Here is a 21,166-nt window from a genome sequence, read left to right on the forward strand (position 1 = left end):
ATAGCACAGCGCAGCGCAGCGTAGAACGCTGGAAGCTCGACTGACCCCTTCCCTTACTCCCGCTCCCGCTCCCACTCACGCTCCCACTCACTATTCTGGATGCCCCAGAACCGCTCCGCGCCAAACGTCCACGCATTATCCGCCTTCCACAAGTCATCGAACGCAGTGAAAAGGACAAAGTCTGGGTCGTCCGCAAACGCCCGCCTCAGACTCGCAATGGCTTTCTTCTGGTTCTCCGGCGACGGCACCGCTTGCCCATTCCGCTGGCCCGCATGAGGCCACCCAGACTCAGTGATGACCGTTTTCTTCCCGCCCGCCGCGGCGGAGATGCGGCGCGCCTTGTCGATCGCGTACTCACCCGCGTTCTCAGGCAGCTGGTTGTTGTCGAAGAAGGCGTGGCAGTTGGCGGCGCAGTAGTCGGACGCGGCGCAGAGTTCCGGGTGCTGCAGCATCACCGAGAAGGTGTCGACCGTTACCACGGGGCCCTGGTACCCTGCGTCGCGGAGGATGGTGCGGGCGGTGTTGACGGCGCTGGCGACGTCGCTGGGGTTGTTCTGGCCCTTGTTGACGAGCTCGTTGCCGATGCCGATGGTGTGGAAGACGGACCAGTCCCCGTCTGCGGCGTCGCGGATGTAGTGCAGGCTGTCGGGGAAGTTTTGGAGGTCGAACACGCCTGCGAAGACTTTCAGGCCGTGCTGTCTGGCTGCTTGGGTGACGAGCTTGGTCTGGTCGCAGTCGATGCCGTAGATGCGGATGAAGGCGTGGTGGCGCAGGCGCTCGATGTCCTGGTTTATCTGATCCAAGGTCTTGCAGGTGCCGTAGCTAGTGTAAGGCGAATAGGAGATGCCGAAGCGAGGGTTTGAGTTTGTGTTCAGGTTGGGCACTTCGCTGGGGAGATTGGGGAGGAGATTGTCGGGGAGGATATCGCCGGTGTTTGGGAGCAGAGGCAGCTCGGTGGGCGACTGTCTCGATGTCAGTTGTAATTTCAGGCAGGTTATACATTGGATCAATTGCAGGTAACACGTACGTTCTCGAAGGTCGTCGTAGGGGTCTGGTGGGTATGCTCAATACTGATTGTGTGGCCAGCGTGATCGACCCAAACGATAACTTGCTCCTTGGGATTGATGTCGTGCTCGGCATTGCGACGATGGCCAACTGATATGGTAACTACTAGTCAGCGATGTCTTCGACGCTCAAAGGTGTGTTGTTTTGAAAATATCTTACCATGAGGGTGCGCTGCGGACTGGTAGGCCAACAACAGGGCCAGAAGGTTGACCTTGAATCTCATTGCGATGGTTAATCACAGTCCTCACGTTGAATCTCCCTCAGCACAATCCAAGAAACAGTAGAACTGAACAGAATGATCTAGCCAGGAAGACTAATGAAGGAGTAGAGATTGTGAGGGCAGGCCCAGACTGTGGACTTAAATACCCTGGCTATAGATGCACATTCACTGCCAGAGAGTTAGTCATAGAACCATCAGAGGCATAGTGAATTAATGTCCACTTACCCTAGATCTTTAGTGGTGAAATTCATCATGAATGCAGTGATCAGTGAAGACATGCTCTTAAGTACCAGTACTTCGCTTGCCTCCGCGGAATGCAGGGCCATACCTTGCCAAACCCCTCATACAAAAAGAATGTGCTTGGACCCTGGTTTGATAGCATGTTCCTCAGGGGCTGTAACTGCAAGACAGTAGCATGACCGACATGCTCCGCCTTGATTTGACTTCATAGGGTTGTGAAAAGTAGTTCCTCTTGCCTCAACCAGTACCAAGGGGAGGCTTCCCTGGCATAACCCTTCCTCCAACACTCATTTTTTGACCAACATAGGGGAGATGTATAAAGGTGATGTTTCTGATCATTAGGTAGATTTAAAACCCATCTTAAAGGATACAGGCTTTACAATGTTGACATTCAGTGACGTCGAGAAGGACAGGAAGGGAGAACTAGGGAGGTTGTACGTTGTGTTTAGGGAATTAGGGTAGGGCATTCGTCTTAACCATCCAGATAATAGTGTCCCAAGGGGGTGCTATATGTCTCAATACTACAAGATGGTGTTGTCTTAAGCCACTAGGAGATGATATGAGATTCTAAATTATGAATAATCACTTTGAACTGCGTATGAGCCAGTATTCCGGGAGCTTCAAGCCTATTCATAAAAGATTGTTAAAAGGGTGGACTATTACAGGCATAACAGCTATGTGACCCTTGCTTCTTCTATTCTGCCTTATGTTTCTCTGGATCTCTTAAGTCTCATCTTACATCTCCATAATGGTTGATTATCATTGGAGAGAATACCAGTTTATCCCCTTGTATTAAAAGCATAAGTCTAAAAATGCTGAGAGTGAACAACAGCAAGGCCTAATTATAAACAATTGACAAAGCAGTCTTTCATGCACCAGAGGTATCATTATGCCTGTTCCAACCCAACCTTAGGTCCTCGCCCATAACAGGACAGGTTGGATTGAAGTGAACGACATGGGCTGTGACCTGCTCCAGAAAATCTTTTCTCCATAAATCAGAGATCATGAAGGGCGGAAGGTCGAGACATTGGATATCGAGGTGAGGTCTTGAATGAGTGCTGGTCTTCCATAGTTACATTGCCCCTGATGCTCTCATGGTTCCCCTTAGGCGCTTCCTAATCATCCAATCATCACATGGCTGGTTTATGATGATGGAGCCCCTCGCGCATGGGATATCTAGAGAAAACAGCCATCTCCGTTCCTGGATAGGTAACAGCACTACAGAGTGTATCTGCCAGGATCACCCAAAGCAGCAAAGCTATCACAATGGGCCTCTAATTCGACCCGCCATGATCCCAACTCATAGTCAATTTGGGGAAATTCCTTCAATTCATGTTATGTTGCATCTCTCCTTTAGCTTATCCTGGGTTGTCTCAGTCACAGCATCAGTTAATGGCTGAGAGCCAGAGCAGTTTCTCCCTGCTGGTGAAAATCTACTTATACTCTTAGCATGCTTTTGGAGCCCTGTTACACCCATATGATTTGGCCTAAGCAGGCATAGCAACTGGGGAAACCCTAACAGTGCATTTTGATGCATTGGTTTTAGATAATACAGTGTGCATGCACTAAAGATCTAGCATATTCAAAATTAGTGTCATTTCATGGCGTGTTTCCAAATCAAATTTCATGCAACCCTACTTTTTAAGGGTAAGATAGTTAAATATCTACTAATTTATATTAAAATTATCTTATTTAAGGGCCCAGAGTAGGCTGGCTGTTGGGAAGGGAAGGGAATTCCCATGGGAGTCCTATAGCTAGTTCCTTCCCTTTTTACTCTTAGTAGTGGGAATCCCATCCTAACCCCTTAGATAAATGGGATTCCTATTTCCCTATCCCTTAAATAAATAGGATTCCCTAATTAATATAGCAATCCTATATTAATTTCCCATCCTATTCCTACTAAAGGATTAGGGATCCCATCCCATCTAGATAAGAATAGGAAATCCCATGGGAATCCCAAACTATCCTAAACCTTAAATTATGGGGTAAAAATAGGGTAGAATAGATAATATAGCCCTAAAAATAGGCTATTCGGGGTATTCCCTATTTTACCCCACTTTTACCCTATATATTAAGGTTTAGGTAGAGTTGCATAACCAAACCGCAAAAGTCGAATCCGACCCTCACCGAACCCAGGGGGGGTTAGGTTCAGGGGTAAGCCTAGGGAACTGCTTTAGGGGTGGGTTCCCTACCCCAGGCCTGATTTAGGTTCAGTGAAAACTGTTGGTTATAGTTTTCGTGGGTTTAACCTAATGGTTTAACCAACCCACACTGTTTTACCTAGAAATCCCTGATTTCTAGGCTTTTACTAATAATCTTAGTATCACTAGATAGCCCCTGATTCAGGCTATCTAAGGATATAAATATTAATTTAAAATACCTAGTGGTTGCTAAGATATAAGGGAATAATCATCTCTATTATAGGTTGGTATAAAAGTACTAAGTAGTATAGAGATATATATATAAGGGCTCTAAGGTCTGATAACTACTATACCTTTTAAATAATTTTTAACTACTACCTATTCAATCCTATAGATATTAAATTGATATTTTAGATCTAGATTAGTATAATAATAATTACTATATATTTTATATAAAAATAATGATTTTATATAAGCATGCTTAATATATAGGGTAAAAGTAGGATAAAATAGGTAATATTTACCTATTTTTAGAGGTAAACTACTTATTCTGCCCCACTTTTACCCCATATATTAAGGTTTAGGATAGTTTAGGATTCCTATGGGATTTCCCATCTTATTTTAGGATTTCCTATGGGATTTCCCATTCTTATCCAGATAGGATGGGATCCCTAATCCTTTAGTAGGAATGGGATGGGAAATTAATATAGGATTCCCATATTAATTAGGGAATCCCATTTATTTAAGGGATAGGGAAATAGGAATCCTATTTATCTAAGGGGTTGGGATGGGATTCCCACCACTAAGGGTAAAAAGGGAAGAGAACTAGCCATGGGACTCCCATGGGAATTCCCTTCCCTTCCCAACGGCCAGCATTCAGGGATGCATCAGGGGGAGGTAATGGCTTCTATAATTAACTACTTAGTTAGAAATCATTAACACCATAGATATATAAAGATAGGGGTTTACCATGGCATTCTATGGCTTCAAAATAGCTATAATGGCTTGTAGGGAGAAAAAGTATAGAGTTATGTGAAATTTGATTTAGAAACACACCAAGAAATGACACTAATTTTAAATATACTAGATCACAAACATGCTGCTTGTTAGGATGCTGCATTGCTAAGCAAATAGTGTACCCCTGAGGTGCGGAATACATGAATGTGCTGGATTGCTTAAGCCTTTTGATGGACAGGAGCTGCTGCCCAGCTGTGAGTGAGCTCCCCAAATAATGTATGTTTGTGTGTGAGTTGCTAATTTTTGCAGAGGTGGAAAGAGAAACTCCCAGCTACCCAAGGGGTCGTTTAACTAGAGAATGACATTGGCTCCTCGACTTTTGAGCCTAATGCATCTCCTGAACCGACGGGCTCATCCAAGTCAAATCCTGCATCATACTGCCATAACCGTGTGACCCGTTCGACAAGCCTCGGAGAACTCGACGCCTCATACTAAGTCGTAGTTGGCCAAGCCGTAGACGTAGTAGGTCTCGGTCAAGGTCCAGACGTCCAAAAGTACCTCCACCTTTGATCTGAGTGTCGTGTTATCGACACCGAGTCACCAAAGCCAAGTCTGCTAGGTGCGCGGTCAGAAAGTCCTAGATTCTCCCTCACCAATAACGCTCAAGCTCATATGGTTCAGGGAAACCATGCATGTGAGTCACCTTCGGAGAATGATCCACTGTGCTTGGGGACCATGAAGCTACGGGAGATCGTTGAGGTAAGTCATGCTGAACTAAAACTTCTCACATCCATGCTGGATCCCTTGTCTTCCATTCTCATCCCAGTTCAGGTTACATCGTTGGAGTCGGCCTGTCTGAATGGCAAGATCGTGGACATAGATGGCCGTGGCTCTCTGGAGTATCAACCCATGACGGACTAAACTTCTTACATTCATGCAGATGCATTGTCCTGCATTCTCATCCCAGTTCAGGTTACATCATTGGAGTCGGCCTGTCCGAATGGCAAGATCGCGGACATAGATGGCCATGGCTCTCTGGAGTATCAACCCATGATGGACTAAACTTCTCATATTCATATGGATGCATTGTCCTGCATTCTCATCCCGTCTCAAGTTACATCGTCGGAGTCGGCCTGTCCGAATGGCAAGATCGCGGACATGGCTGATCATGACTCTTTGGAATATCGTCCCATGATGGGCGTTTCTCGCTCGCCGACGCATCTACACACTCCACATCACCGACGGAGGCATCTCGTTCTTTTCCTTTGGATAAGGTCATCTGCAGGAGTATAAGTATCCCCTTCTGTCGTCCGTCTCTGCAGGAGAATCCATCTCAATCATCTCCTTCTGACTTCCATTTGCCTGCATTCAAACTCAAAATCGAATAGTGGCCCTCTATCACAATGCGGTTCTCTATTCTCATTCCGCTTTTTCTCTCAGCAGCTCCTTTCACTGCTGCCGACTGGTGGATGAAGGCTTACACCGGTGACAATTGCGGCGGACAAGAGGTGGGCAGTTGGGCTTCTGGTGACCGACACCCTGAGTGTGAAAAATTGGACTTTCTGGTTCCGATCAAGTCGGTCAGAGGTGACGCTGGCGCGGATGGCGTCCTTCAAGTCTGGACCGATGATAATTGTCGTGACCAAGCATGGTACATCCGAAACGAATGTGTCAATGCAGGCAGCTGGGGACAGTGGAAGGGTTTTCGGGTAAGGCTAAATCTACGAACCATGGCTCTGAATAAAAGCTGATAGAGTATCCCCCTGCAGGTTTCCTATTAGACTGCCATCGCCTTCTCAGGAATCAAGGAGACTTGCTGGTATTGAAGATTGCTGGACGTACAATTGGAATACTTTCTAATTGTTTATGATCGATGTGTCCTACAGTTAGTCGACAGTGCTCTACTCCCTCAGATGTCAATTAAGAGGATTATCATACATGAGAACGATGATGGCCTTTTCCATCACATAGGCTCGTGAAGAGAGCAATCGATAGAGGCTTCGGCCTAAAATCATAGTTGAACACGGATTACTGTAGGCAATTTCTTTTCACCATCTTAAATCATCAATCCTGCCTGAATTAGCATCTTTGACACGGTCTACTTCTTCATATTCTCCTTACCTTGAACTATCAGGATCTATCCATATTGAGGATACCATTTTGTTCCCTTGTATTAAAAACATATCTAATAATGCTAAGAGGTCAACACACAGCAAGGCCTAATTATAAACAGTTGAGAAAGCGGTCTCCCATACACCAGAAGTGTCATTATGCCCTTTCCCCTCATATGTGGTTGACGGGAAGATGGCCAAACTTATTCGAAACTGCTTCACGAAAATGAAGTCGATGGCTGCTGCACGCATTTGATGGTGTATTGTACACAAAGTTGAGAGTAGGAGTGTCGCAAGTCAGGAGACAGACAACCGAAAAGTCACGGCGATGTAGGTCAATTACGAAGCAAACGAGGTCATGACAGCATAAGCGTTTCGGATTGAGCCCGTTGAGAAAGAGGCCTGGGCGAAGAAGTGATCTACTTTCTCTTGCTCACCACCTTCGTGATAGCATGGCGAATTATCGTTCCGGCCTTTTCGATTTCCTTTCTCGTCAAGCCGATGGTGACACACACCTTGAGCGCTGGAGGGACAATTTGCTTCGGCTGAAAGTTATCATCCAGAGACTTGAGACGGCTGATAAGGACACCATTCGCAAGGCACTAGCAGAAAGTCAGTTCCCATTGAATCCCATGACAATTTGGAAGCGCTCAGATCAGAGATTGCATACCTCGTCAACCACATCCTGCAGTAAGAACTGCTGGTCTTCCGCAGTAAGTCTCTTCGCGGCCACCACCTCGGGTTTGAGAACAAGGATCATGACGGGATTCTCAGGGGCGCTGGTACAATACACCCAGTCACTGCGAGGATCCAACTGTGCCCACATAGCTTTGGTATGCTCCCTGAGCTGCGATACCAGTTCAGGGCCATTCTGAAGCAAGTTGATCGTTGCACTGGCTGTGGTCGATAGAAGGGCAGGCAATGCCGCTGAGAATGTATATGCGGCAGCAGAGATCCGTTGATGATGGACAATTTCCTCAGAACCAGCACAGAAACCGCCTCCAGCGACGAGTGGGCCGGCCAGCGAGCCCACAATCATATCAACTTCTGCCGCATCGACGTTTTGGTGCTCGGTGACGCCTCGGCCAGTTCTTCCCAGGACGCCAAATGACCAAGTTTCGTCAAGGATGAGTCGGAATTTGTACTTTAGTTTCAGTTCAATCTTCACCTGTATGTCAGACTGTGCCATATACCCTCATAGCTGGAAAGGGAAAAGTCACGTACGATTTTTGGGAGATCAACCATATCACCATACGATTCAAAAAGGCCCTCGGTGATTATGAACCTTCTCGTGAGGGGCTTTCTCGCTTGCTCTTTGGTGATCTTCGCAAGAACTCTTTCCAAGTCTTCCATATCATTATGCTCATACCACCGGACCATGCTGCGCGAAATCTGAATACCCTTCCGAATGGCGAAATTGACACCCTTGTCGGCAACAATGATATCTCCACGTTTCGAAAATGCCGGGATGACGCTCGATATGGTAGAGAATGCCTGTGAGTAGATGATGCAAGCCGCTGTGCCGAGATAGGCAGCAACATCTGCTTCGGTTTTCATGTGTACGTCTTGAGTGCCGTAAAATCCTCGGGGACCACATGGGCCGACTCCATAATTGCGAAGCGTCTGGATTGCCTTTTCCTTGAGACCCTCGTTTGTATTAAAGTTATAGAAGTTGAAAGAACCAAGATTCATCACCGTGCGACCGTTGGACAGTTTGGACTTGGGCCCGATTGGACTGTAGGCCATCAAACATCAGCATCGCAGAGACAATTGAAATGAGAGTCAACATACCCAACAATCACTGTCCGCTTCTCGATCTCCATTTCCTCTAGAGCGGTGGGCTGTCCCACAAGAGGCTCCGGCATCCATTCGTCCACGAGGTCATCAATCTCATCCTCGGAAAGCTTGACGACTCCGGGTTTCGTTGAGTACTTTGGTGCAAGCAGATAGCGAACTGCGAATAGGAAGAGGAACAATTCGACGGCGGATCGGATCGGATCATTCTGGTAGCTCGATTTCACGTAGCGCAGGAAAATTGCAGATCCTGGTAGCCGGTGAAATAGGTTTGCGAGCTCATGGAGGTATTCCGAAAGAAGACGTTGGGTCTCCTGGATATCCATAATGAACGGAAAGAACGCGGCCTTCGGGCGCAAGGCCAAAGTGTGAGCTTCAGGAAACGTAGATTGATGTAATCATTCACCGGCACTTGCAGCGAGCAATAATAATACTATCGGCAGACGAGGGACTATTTGGGGAAACGCAACGAAAGATGAGCCTTCGGTTTGGGATATCCAGAGTCAGGACGATCGGCGAAACACGTCGCGCACGTGACGTGCCTAAAAGGGTTTCTTTCTCAGGCAACAACGAGGCAAATTACACTACGAAGTATACTAAAGCCCTATTTCCACCCAGGTGCCGTAGACCAGGAATTAGACACATTTGAAGTACCAGACTATGATATTTCTGTTGTTATCTTTCGCGGTGATCACCACATGAGGCTGTCATTATTACGGAGTTGCGATGTCTGGACCCCTGGGAACGAAACGATCTGAATGTCGTGTGGATTGCCTAATGAATACCATACATGATGCCTAAGGTCAGAGTACTCTCGATAATGCAGTTTATGATGAATCCTCTGTATTGATTTCAGGGTCCTCGAAAACAACTAGACAGTAAACAAATTGAACAGTGAAAAAACAGCGACTTTATGCGGCTCAGCAGCGACTTGGAGGCGCTGGATACTTTATACAGCTCGTGTTCATGATGCCATTTCTGCAAAAAATTAAAAAAAAAACAGGCGAACAGAGAGGGTCGAGAATTAAAAAAAAAATTACAGCGCTTTCTAGCTCGTTGCAGTGGCCACGCTTGAGGCGCTCTCGACTGGCTCAAAACCAGCGGGAATACCGTTGCCGGTGTACGTCACCGTAGTGTCGTTATTGTTCTTGTCAAGAGGCTGGAGCAAGTCGAAGGGAAGATTGGGAACTTTAACCAGTCCCAGGGAGCGAACAACAAGTGGAGCAACGAGAAGGACAAGGAACAGAAAGAGCATCGCGAAGTAGAGAATAGCGAAGCGGATGACTCTTCTCTTCCTGAGCTTCGATTGCTTCAGTGAGTAGATTGGAGGGCGGATTTGGCGACTAGAGCAGTGTTAGACAAGATGCGATCAAATATCGTGGTGAAGAGTGTTCCTTACCTTGGCCGCAGCCAGAAGAGCATGACCGAGTGGAATTTGTCAATGAATGGGACGCAGAGGGCAGGCAGCATAGCGAACAAGAGCAGATGGCCCAAAACGAAGTCTGCAGAGAAGTATCCCAACTCTGTAATCTTGCATAGGAACTCACGGCCAGGTTGAGATACGGAGTGCCAACCCATGCTGTACCACTTGCCGGTCCACCATGCGATATTAGACTGGTCATGCTTGAACTCGCGAGTCAATGCAAGCGCAATGATGAGCTTGTAGATGAAACGCTGAATGGCCGCCGCTGCAATCATGCCCATGAGCATTCTCGGCCAGGACCATGATTCAAGGAAGAACATGACTTCGAAGATGGCGAGGAATATAATGACAGCTATAGCGTGCGCAATGGCAGCGAGAACAGCACCGAATTTCTTGCAGCACATGCTGAAGATGGGCCCCATACAGCAGGCCATGCCGAAGAAAGCAGCAGCAACACCTGCGTTGATGGCGATTGGTCCAGCGGCAACAATAGCAATCCGCATGATGGCATCCATAGGTTCCACGTCAGGTACTCCTGTCCTGGAGTTGATGTAGAGATAGGGAACCAGTGTCACAGCAACAAGTACCAGGGGTGCAATAATCTCGCTGAAGAAAATGTTGGTGATACGAGCCCTAGGAACATCGCCGGAGCCCTTTTCGGATGGCACACCCAGAAGCTTGCGCTTGTAACCAGTGATCCGAGTACGAGACAGACGACAGAATCCGATCCAAGAAGAAGCGTGCGAGCGCGAATTACCACGCGAAAGCCATCTGAGATAATCACGGTAATCAATGAAGAAATCATTCCAGGCGAACTGGTGAGGGTTGAACAAGAACGGCGAGATGCAGAGGGCAAGCAGAGAGACCCAGAACCAAATGAGAGCCGCCGTCCAGACGGTGGACGTCGCGAACAGAAGCATAAGCAGCGAACGCGCGCCAGCGTAGATGGAGGGACCTGCAAAACGCGAGTATAGGACACCAAAAGGAATGCGGGCCGTGGCAAAACCACGGCCAGTACCGATATATCGCGCACCGCCGAAAGAAAGGTTCTGGTGGACAGCGTTGGCATAGATCTGGCAGACAAACACCTCGAACATGAAGGAGACGGAACCGAAGTGTTTGGCTAGACGCATGGCCATCCGCCATACTCCCCTCTCTGTCAGTTCCTGGACAGCCAGTGGGACGAAAGAGATGAAGAAGACGATGAAGATCGAGATGATACAACGGTTGACCCAGTCGACGATCGGGGTGAGATTGGCACAGTAAGTGGGTCGAAGAGGATCCGTGATCGGCAGGTCAGGGTTGTAACGGCAAATGATGGTCTCGTGCTTCAGAGCACCCAGGTTGATTAGGACAATCATGAACATCTGCACCGACAACATGATGAACATGTTGTTAATGTGGAAGCCAGGGTGAGCATAGTAAAATGACAGGAAGCGGTCGAGAGGCAGTTGAGTGCCGAGATAGTAGTACTCTCTGGACAACATCTGTTCGCCCATACCCGTACCGATCTTGGTTGTGAAGTTCAAAATGGAGCCAAAACCAAGATCACGACCTTTACCACATTGGTAGTACTCGCAGTGCTTGATGCGACCACCACGGATCATGGCATTCATACCGGCATAGATATCCTCGTTCAGATGCAGACCTTTTTGAGCTTTCGAGATACCGCCACGAGTTGTCATGAAGATGCCGTTCAGGAAATCGGGGTGACCATAGTGAAGCTTACCACCGATCTGAGCCAGCGTACGAGCGAAAAGGGTACCGAAAGTCTGTTCTTTCCCAGCCGCGACGTCACCGAGCACGCCGATATTCTCGGAGAAAATGTATTCACGGGCACCAAGAATGGCCACGGGGTTGGTGTTCGTAGAGGGAATGCCGGGCGTGTAGGGCGAGACGTTGTCAGTAGTCAATTCCTCGAACTCAGCGAGGACACTACGGATCTTGAGACACTCTTCGAGATAGTTGTCCTGATTGGCATCGATCACTTGGATATACTCGCCACGGTAGAAGATGATTGAGTGATTCTGGTTGTCAGACTTGCCATCTCCTAAAATTGGGTTTCCGGAAAGCTGAATCCTAAACTTCGGCTTCCGCATACCGTTCTCCAACAGCTCGCAGTGTCCGTCAATAAGGGCAGAGTACAGACGGGGCTCTTCACCTTCATTGACGGGGGGTTCCTCGTCCAGGTAGGCGATTTGGAGATCTGGGTAAGCCCTGAGAAGGAACTCGGTATTCTCACGCTCTTCCTTATTGAACTTGGCGTAGCGTTGCATAGAAACGACGATCTTGAACTTGCGGCGCGCCATCCTCTCAAGCTCTCGTTCGAGCTTCTCGGAATTGCCACCGAACATCTGCACGACCTCTGGATTTTCAACCCGGTACAGGAGCTTGATCGCCCTGCTGTAATTCATGAACCCAGAAACAGTGCGGTAGAGTGTCTGTGAACGCAATGAGGACCAAATACGAGTCCGAAGGGTGTACTCTGGAGCAGCGGACTTGAAACCAATGCAATAGAAAGGAAGGTCATCAATCTTGCTCTTAGCAACATCCTTTTCACTCTTCTCAGGTTCGCCATTAAACTGGGAGGTTTCATCGGCCAAAATCTTGGTGTCCTTGACGAAGCAGTCCCACTCGTGAGGATGAAGTTGTTTGAGGTATTCCAGCAGCGTCACGCGAGAGTAAGGCTCATCCTCACGAATAATCTCACGCAGAGAGAGGAGGATTTTCTCGCTATAGTGGGGGATCAAAACGGTGAATGTAGGCATATTGTCCACAGGAAGGGGCTCGGGCATGGGGGTAGAGAGTGATTGCGCGAAGAACGAAATCCGACGCTCAGCTTCACTACCAGGCGGGAAGAACTCAGTCTTGAAAGATTGATCCTCCTGAGACACAAAGAAAGTGGGCGCACGCAGGGTCCGTTTGCCTTCTTGCTCAGAAGGAACCTGGTGGTAGAGGAGCTTCTGGACATGGTCTATGGCCAGCAGATGCTCCCGGTACATTGAGATGATGATGGCATTCCAAACTTGAGAAATCAATACCTTAGGTTTGTACTTGATTTCCATGTCGGTGGTGGCGAGGACCTTCGAGTAAATACGCTTGGGCAGTCGGGAGAAGATGTTTCTCCAGGGCGACCAGATCGACACACCCAGGTAGAACGACCTTGCAACAGAGAAGACAGTGTTGCAAATAATGTACCAAAGATAACTGTCCAAGAAGAAGAGCGTCAAGTCCATGAAGAACATCAAGCCGAGAAGAATCTGGGGCTGTTTGTGGCACAGAACATTCCCAATGTATTTCACACCCACACACTGATGTATGCCCATGGGTGAGAGAATTCGAATCGGGTCCTTGAAAGACAGGGTCAGGAAGAAGTACGATTCCGCCAATTTAGCACCGAAAACGCAGACCCACAGGCCGTACGACATCCACATATCGTTGCCGTGCAGACGTGGGAAGCTTGCGGTGAATGTCTGGCTAGCCACGTACTGACGGCCATGCTTCTTCAGGTAACTGCCGAAGAGTCCGCCAAGCGGCATAACAGAGAAGAAGACGAAAGTTGCCAGCGCGACGAAAAAGTGGACGATACCAACAATCAAAGGGATGGTGCTGCTGATGCCCATGCTCTTGCTGTATGCGAAAACAAACACACCAGGACCCAGATTGATGATGAAAACCAGGAGCAGGAACATCAATCGCTTGGTGAGATGCTGAGCTCCTGCCCAGCGCCTAGGCACGTACATCCATTCACAGATAGTAGCCGCGATCTGGATGAAAGAGACCAGGGCACCTCCGAAACCAACGGCGGACCAAATCCTATAACCAGGGGGCTTATTGTTCAATTGCTGTTGATAATTGTCGGTGTAGAGCGATTGTGCGTTGAAAGCAGTAAAGAACCAGAAAGCGCCCAGGTGGATGACCCAAATACGGTTGAAGTTGGTGATCAAGTGGAACCAAGATCGTGTTTCCTTGTAGGTCTTGAAGAAAGCCTTCTTCCAGACGACGTCCTTCAGCTTCGTCCATCTCTCAGCCGGTGGGATGTCAACCAGGCGCGTCTTGTCCTCGAAGACAATCCGTTCGATACCTTCTGGGTACCAGAAAAGCTGGTTCATATCATCATAACCAATGATCTGGTTATGATCGCGCTCACGACGTACGTACTTCCCATCCACGATTTCATAGCCCTGATCACGGCAATATTGGTAAAGAGGCGTGATGATCTCGTTAAGATAAGTGAATTCTTCAACAGGCTCAACTCGGTTCTGACACTCGGGCGAGTTGTAGTAGTCGTCGGCACATTTGAAGATGAAGCAAAGACATTCGGGTAGGAACCGGACCTGGTTGGCTTCACCCCAGCACAGCAAAAACAGTGCCAGTTGGCGAACTCTGTCATGCTGGGACATCTTGTTCATCCGAGTTTTCCATCTGTACTCGGCAGCCTCCAAGCTATTGTCGCCCTCCAGCGCTTCCAATGTCTCCTCAACGTTCTCCGGGTTCTGCTGGGCGGCTTTCTTGGCTGCTTTCCGCGCTTTCCTTGTCTTACGGTCGGCTTTTCCAAGCTTCATGTTGGCGAAACCCACGGCATCGTCCAAGTCCAGGTGGGCAGCGAAATACCAACGTCGGTAGTTGGCATTGTCACCCCCAATGTAGTCGGCGTGCAAGGAAAGAAGCGCCTGGTTGGGCGTCATCCGGGAAGCGCGCGAATCCAGCATCGTCATCAAGTGATCATACATGTTGCGCATGCTGTCTCGTTGGAAACCGAACTTATTCACTAGATCGAGGAAAATGTCTTCTATCTCCTCCTTGGAGACGGGGACCTGGCCGTCTGACGCCCACGAAGGGTAAGGCTCTCGAGATCGCTGACCACCGGGCAGAGCATTGCCGTAGTCCATGCCGTACACTGGGGTTGATGCTCCGGAGGACCTGTTGGCCCCATATGAGATCTGGGATGACGGTGGGCGGTACCCGTACCCACGTCCACCATACTGGCTATCGGCGTAGCTGTTGTAACGTTCGTCACCGCGGCCGTAGTAGTCCATATCGGCCGCACGAGCGGTTTCAGACCTCATGGTGAAATCACTGAATGTCTCCGAGTCTTCTTCCGAATCACCTCGGCGTCTTCCCCGATTATCGTAGCCCTGCTGGCCATTGCCCTGGTCGTAGTATTGGTCACCGTAGTAGTCATCGTGCGGCTGACCAGCATCGTAGTATCCTCCTTCATGCTGATTGTGGTTGGCGTCCGCGCCATAGTACCCGCTACGACTGGTTAGTAAGTGTCTGCAAACCCAACGTTGGAGACATACGATCTGTCGTAGTAACCATCACCATAGTCATGGTCATAGTAAGCTTGCCCATGTTCATCTTGATAGTAGGAGTCACCATGTTCCTGATGGCCATAGCCATCATTGTAATGGCCTCCCCCTTGTTGATATCCCGACATGCTGAATGAAACTGTGGACAGCTCTGTGGCGGACGGTAGAATCTTAGCTTCTTGTGTACTTTCGCAAAAGAGACGGAAGTTGCATGGGAACCTTACATCAAGGACAACCCATTAAATGATTAGAAGTTAAAGACCAATCGTTCCCACGATATCAGAACATAGATCGATAACAGCTCAGCCGTTTCCAAGGGTGAATCTCGAGTCGCAATAAACCAGACGCGTCGTGATGTATATTGACGATTCACCAGTCCCAGACCGCGCAGCCGTTTAGTAGACGATGAAACGATGGACTATCCTTCAACCCAAGCAATGAACCAGATGACCGTTATCGACAAAGGTGATTAACGAGCGGATGTGGAAACCGAGAGGGAAGATAAGAAAATCGAAAAGGGTGAAATGGCGAAAAAAAGAAAAAGTCGATACTGAGGGAAAAGCGAAGTAATCTATTGCAGAATCGATGCTGCAGATTTAGTCTGATGCAACAGCCCAGGCCGCAGAAAACAGGCTCCCTCTTCTTTCCTCAAACGAAAGCCAGAAAGAGGGAAGGGAGCGTTGGCCGAAGTTTGTCACCAGAAAAACTTCTGCTTTCCTTCCTCTGACAGTAACAATATTAAAGAGCGAACGGAAACGTCAAAACGAAAGTGGTCAGAACAGAAGGAAAATGACCAAGAGATGGACGAAGGTAGGGAGGGAAGACTTGAGTTGGACAGTAGTGAGGAAAAGGAAAAGGATTGACCACCAACTCAGGGAAAATGCTGGCGCTACGGCAATTGTGGTTATTTTGGGATCTGGATCTGCCAACTTACGGGCAACAATCAAGCACATGAGGGTGTTACCTTCCTTTACTGCTATTTTGGCCTAAAATGTACACAAATGTATGTATGGTAAGCACGAAGTAGGTGGGGAAGGTACTAGGCCTGTATGGTATGGTAACTTTAGCGATTGCTCTGTACATAATGCAGGCATTGCACCATTTTTAGAAGGGTGCTGTATGGTTACCTGGATCTGTATCAGGTACCATCCTGACCTAAATACAATAAATACATCAACTTAGATGTTGCTCATCCCTTTATAATTTTGGAGAGGTTGGCAGAAATCAACCATTTATGGCCAGCCATCTATCTCATGGAAGAATCAGAGAGGGAGCCAAAACAGCTTTGTACTGTCAGTGTCAGTAAATTTTTGATTCTGCGTTTATCTTTCCTCAATCCCGCTACTTTTAATTGTCAAATAACGCGTTGGCCTTCCAAGTTTTGAAGCCACCGCCTTCTTTTCAATCACATCAAGCAGGTTGAGATTCGAAGTTTAGACAAGCTAAAGTGTAGTGGTGGATTCACAGTAGCAAATGACCAGCCACCGTGGACTCCGGAACCCATGGAAGCTGATGGCGCCGGGCGGCCCCTGAAACCAGACCCACTGCGTTTCTTTGAGACGCAACAATGAAACGTAATTATCCCACTAAATACATGGTCCGTACCTTGGTATTTTACGGAGTACGCAGGGACTAAATTACAAGCGCTTGTGGTGGACAGCTTGTTTCTGAACTTTTGGTATGCAGGGATGTACTTCGCCCATTCCTGTCAATGGGTCTTGGGAGTGGCAACCTCATGAATGCGTCGCTATGCAGCTGCGATTAGGGACTTGAAGAAAGAGCTTTGTTTATGATTATTAATGCTCTTATACTATAACTGACTCTTAGAAATCAGTTGCTTACCATGGATGCATTATGCTTTCACATAAAATTGCTGCAGCTTATGCTACATAGCGGATTGCACTATATTGAAGTAGCGTGTCTGAATAACAAGTCAATTATTGTTATATTATGCTAGCTACATGAAATACGTACCTGCATTGAATTTGTCAGGGTTCCGCCACCCATCAGTCCCATCAGACTGTGCGAATTCTATGGCGTATTTGCTCCATAGTAAGATGCAAACTAAGGTACAAACTACAACTCATATACGTAGTAACTTACGTGTATGGATTGCAGTCGGTAGTGCCTAACCTAGGAGCTAGCCACTTTGACAGCTGAATGCAGCCATGAATACAATTCGTTTGCCACTCTCAAGAGTACTAAATTTTTTATGCTTGGTAGATTTGTATGGTCTACGAAGTATGGAGTGCGAATAATCCTTATCAGCCTTGGCAGACAGAATAAGCAAGATTAACACTGTAACACCAAGTCTTAAGCCTAGAGAGGTATGGTACCACAGAATAAGTCTGCCGATCTTAATGGTCCGGTGTCAGGACGGCGGTCCTCCATTTAAAATCAACAAGGCATCACCAAATTTGCTGACATCTCTCTGGCGATTCCGAAGGTAGACTGTATAAGTTCAGATATTGTACCTAGGTTCGAAGCTCGAAAGTTACACCCACTGTTGGCTGACTGATTGATCTCCTAAATCGTAGCCCATCCAAGGCCGTAGTAATAGTGTACAGAGGTACGAAGCACACAAAGCCTTGAAAACAGAATTATGATGCAATCATACTACCAGTAATCAGACATTGTGCTTCCCGTAGATCAAAATCTACCGTCAACCGAGTCATATTTTCTTTCGGCGACTCTATTGAGTACTGCTAATCAATTACCTTATCCACGCCGTACGGAGTAAGGACTTAATAATTCAGACCAAACTATCATAGCTTCTAGAATCTTGCCTTCTTGCGTTCCGCCTCATTTCCTTAGAAACTGTCACGACTTTTAGATATTAGATATAACCACTCGAAAATAGAACAGTCGAGATTTAACATGGTAGCTTGGGCCAATCTCATTCACACGGTCAACGATGCCAACGATTCTCAAACTAGTGCTTACCTAGGATTTTGAAATTAGAATCGGAGATAAGTTGACCCACAGAGTACTCCGTACAAAATATTGCAATTCCACTCTTATGGAGTACATACTATGGCACTATTGGTTCAAGTTCTTTTAATGGTGGCCTAGACACAGCCATCAATGTAATCGTGCTTACGCTGATTTATTTGTGTACAACCATGTCATCCTCCTTTTTATGCAAAGTATCATCTCCTGAACTTCATCACTTACAATAAGAGGAATTTATTATTGCGAGGTACCTCTTCACTGAGTATGGTTAAGTGGAAAGTGTTTCCAAATATATCACAATCTTAATTGGACAATCATCGTTTAGTTACCCTGATCCTGATTCCATGGAACCAATCACTGAGCATTAATGTTAATTAACAGTACCACTATCTTCCTCCCCTCATGTCCATGGGACTCTCGTCCGTGTAGCTATGTATTGAACAAACTCCTTAACTACCTTACAAGATGTATGTAGTATACAGATCTCACAAGGTCTGTCACATAAAGTACTCTGTAGGTGAGTTAGCCACACAAATTAGCTATGGCGCTGGTTGGTAGATAAGGTAAGTGTGCATAATGTGTTATCTCAGGTACCACCCAGGCAATGAAGCATGCAGGATGCAGGTATCTAAACTGTATTAGATACAGCTCAGTCAATCATCGGCCACAGTCCACAAATATCCTGTGGCGACCGAGGAAGGGGAGCCAGGAGCTGTTGAGTAAAAAGGTTAGATTATCCACTCAACCATTGCAGTGCTCTCCTTGCAGAATATTGTGCATTATCACCATCTCTTATCTACTCAAAGAGGGTCAGATGTCCTGGCCGACTTTTTGAAGAATTGCCATTTCAAAGACGCCATCTTGAAAATTCCTTAATCCACAGGTGGATATTACGCCGCGGGAGTTTTTAGAATTGAAGAGGACTCTTAGTCTAGTCCGTACGCCAGGTAATTTTACACCTGCGACTGTGGCTCGATTAGCCCGTTTCAGTATGTTGGCGTAATAGGTACCTTTGAGCCAATTTTCAATGTTGAAAATTAAAGTGGCTGTGAGTTACGGAGGTGTGCACCAAAAGTTTTGACGGCGCTAGTAAGCCTTGGCTGTATCCTTCTGACGCAGCCCCCTAGTAATTTGTATGGTAAAGCGTCTAGAAGGAAAAATATTTGAATGAATCTATCCATAATAGTTATATGAAGCTATTCAATAATGTCTTCCCAGTCTGGATCTAGATCTTGACATCTAGATAGCTGTCCCTTAATCCATCTTCCTAACTAGTTACAATTAGGCCTATCTTCTTGCCCCTCTTGATATTCATTCCCTCCTTGCAGCTTTATAACCTCTTAGATATAGTGAATAAGGCATTAAATCCATTGTTGAATCTTCTCCTGTGGAAGCTCATTCCATGCCTTTATCTAAATAGCTTTACCAGTCTTCTTATCTCGAGGGGCTCCGCGTACAGTTATAAGTCTCTTAAGAAATAGCTAGCATGGCTCAATAGCATTCAAATCAGGCGAATTCCCTGGCCAATCTAGGAGCCGTTGAACCATATGGATATCATATACACATTGTTAACTATGGTGGATATGGGCCGGGGCCTTATCTTCAAGGACAATAGTATTAGGTTAATCTTTCTGGCATTCTTTCATAAAAGGAATGAGCTTTGGAATTAGAACTTCCTAGTAAGGAGAAGTTCTAGATTAGTATGCAAATTACTAAGATTAGAAGAACCTCTAAGAGAAGAGAACTTACCTTTTAATATCTCCACCAATCTATTCCACCTTTCTATGCATTGCAAATATATTTACCACTCTTCTGATTCCACTTCCAGGTAGGCTTACGCCCCCCAATTCCGCGGAGATGAAGGCAATTCATAGAGATATTTATCTCCCATTCAGCACAGCGGATAGGCTCAAGCTCCTGGTTTAAGGCTTTAATTTCTATCTTAGCCTGCTTCTTCTGTTGTGATGTCTCTGGCTCCCAGATATAGATAGGACCTTTCTTATTATAAGAGAAACACGCCCAAACCATGAAATCAGATGCACCTTTCCAACGCCTCCATACACACATTAAGTCATATTGATCTTGAACCGTTCACCATACACGTATAGCTCCACACCAGTGGCCTAGAACTACCACAGTTTCATCTGTCTAGATAACATTCTTCCAATCATCTAGGGTCCAGTGTTGGTGATCCAGGCAGAATTTAAGTTGTTTAGCCTTAGCAGCTTCAGTTAGTCCAGGCTTCCAGGAAGGCTTCGCAATGACAAATCTATTTCATTTAAGAATCCGCAAAACAGAGGAGTATGATATACCAGCCTCATAAGCTAGAATTTCAGATAATTTCTCCCTTCCATTGCGGTCCTTGGATACAGATTCAATAATAGCTTTCTCCTTCTCAGGTGTTATCTCCTTAGGCCGGCCAGATTATTTAGCATCCTCAGCATATTCCATTCGAACGCGTTGGCAGCTAGTAGGGTTGAATCCACAGTCTTTTACATGTTAAATCATCTTCTAGATAGATCAAAGGGGAACCTCTAGCCTGGCAGCAATATCTTTTGCTTCTATGCCCCAGGCTACAAGCCCCAGTATCTGTATGCGCAATTCAATTAGATGGAAACCATTCTTAGGCATGGTAAGTAATAGATTTGATGAAAATAGGGAGTTTAGATAGTATCAAAGAGTTAAATACTAGAATGTAAACAAAGATTATTCCTTCAAGACACATTTCCATACAAATTACTAGGGGGCTGCGTCAGCAGGATACAGCCAAGCTTACTAGCGCCGTCAAAACTTTTGGTGCACACCTCCGTATGGATCGCGGAATTGGCGTAGTGGGGCGGGAGCTGATACATCAAAACCAATCAGATAATACAATCCCAACTTGGACCAACGGTGGCAAGTTAATTAAACAGCGGACCAGAAAGGGGTGTTTCACATCTCAACTCTCAGCA

The 21,166-nt window shown here is 46.8% G+C and overlaps 3 protein-coding genes across 3 annotated transcripts; all 3 read right to left on the reverse strand.

Moving 5' to 3' along the window:
* Positions 1-53: 53 nt before the first annotated feature.
* On the reverse strand, positions 54-1,288 carry scw4 (putative cell wall glucanase (Scw4); the record flags this gene model as incomplete). Its single annotated transcript, XM_043273082.1, has 3 exons — positions 54-962; positions 1,028-1,155; positions 1,225-1,288. The coding sequence occupies 3 exons, from the start codon at positions 1,286-1,288 to the stop codon at positions 54-56; spliced, it is 1,101 nt and encodes a 366-aa protein (XP_043129017.1).
* A 5,865-nt stretch (positions 1,289-7,153) lies between these two features.
* On the reverse strand, positions 7,154-8,854 carry lcbA (serine C-palmitoyltransferase subunit lcbA; the record flags this gene model as incomplete). Its single annotated transcript, XM_043273083.1, has 4 exons — positions 7,154-7,336; positions 7,405-7,896; positions 7,959-8,469; positions 8,526-8,854. 4 exons carry the CDS (start codon positions 8,852-8,854, stop codon positions 7,154-7,156), a joined length of 1,515 nt encoding a protein of 504 aa, XP_043129018.1.
* A 722-nt stretch (positions 8,855-9,576) lies between these two features.
* Aspvir_009947 (1,3-beta-glucan synthase) lies at positions 9,577-15,391 on the reverse strand (the record flags this gene model as incomplete). The annotated part of the gene is made up of 3 exons (XM_043273084.1): positions 9,577-9,871; positions 9,928-15,207; positions 15,255-15,391. The coding sequence occupies 3 exons, from the start codon at positions 15,389-15,391 to the stop codon at positions 9,577-9,579; spliced, it is 5,712 nt and encodes a 1,903-aa protein (XP_043129019.1).
* Positions 15,392-21,166: the final 5,775 nt, after the last annotated feature.

This window comes from Aspergillus viridinutans (genome assembly GCF_018404265.1).
Source record: "Aspergillus viridinutans IFM 47045 DNA, scaffold_9, whole genome shotgun sequence".
Taxonomy (NCBI): domain Eukaryota; kingdom Fungi; phylum Ascomycota; class Eurotiomycetes; order Eurotiales; family Aspergillaceae; genus Aspergillus; species Aspergillus viridinutans.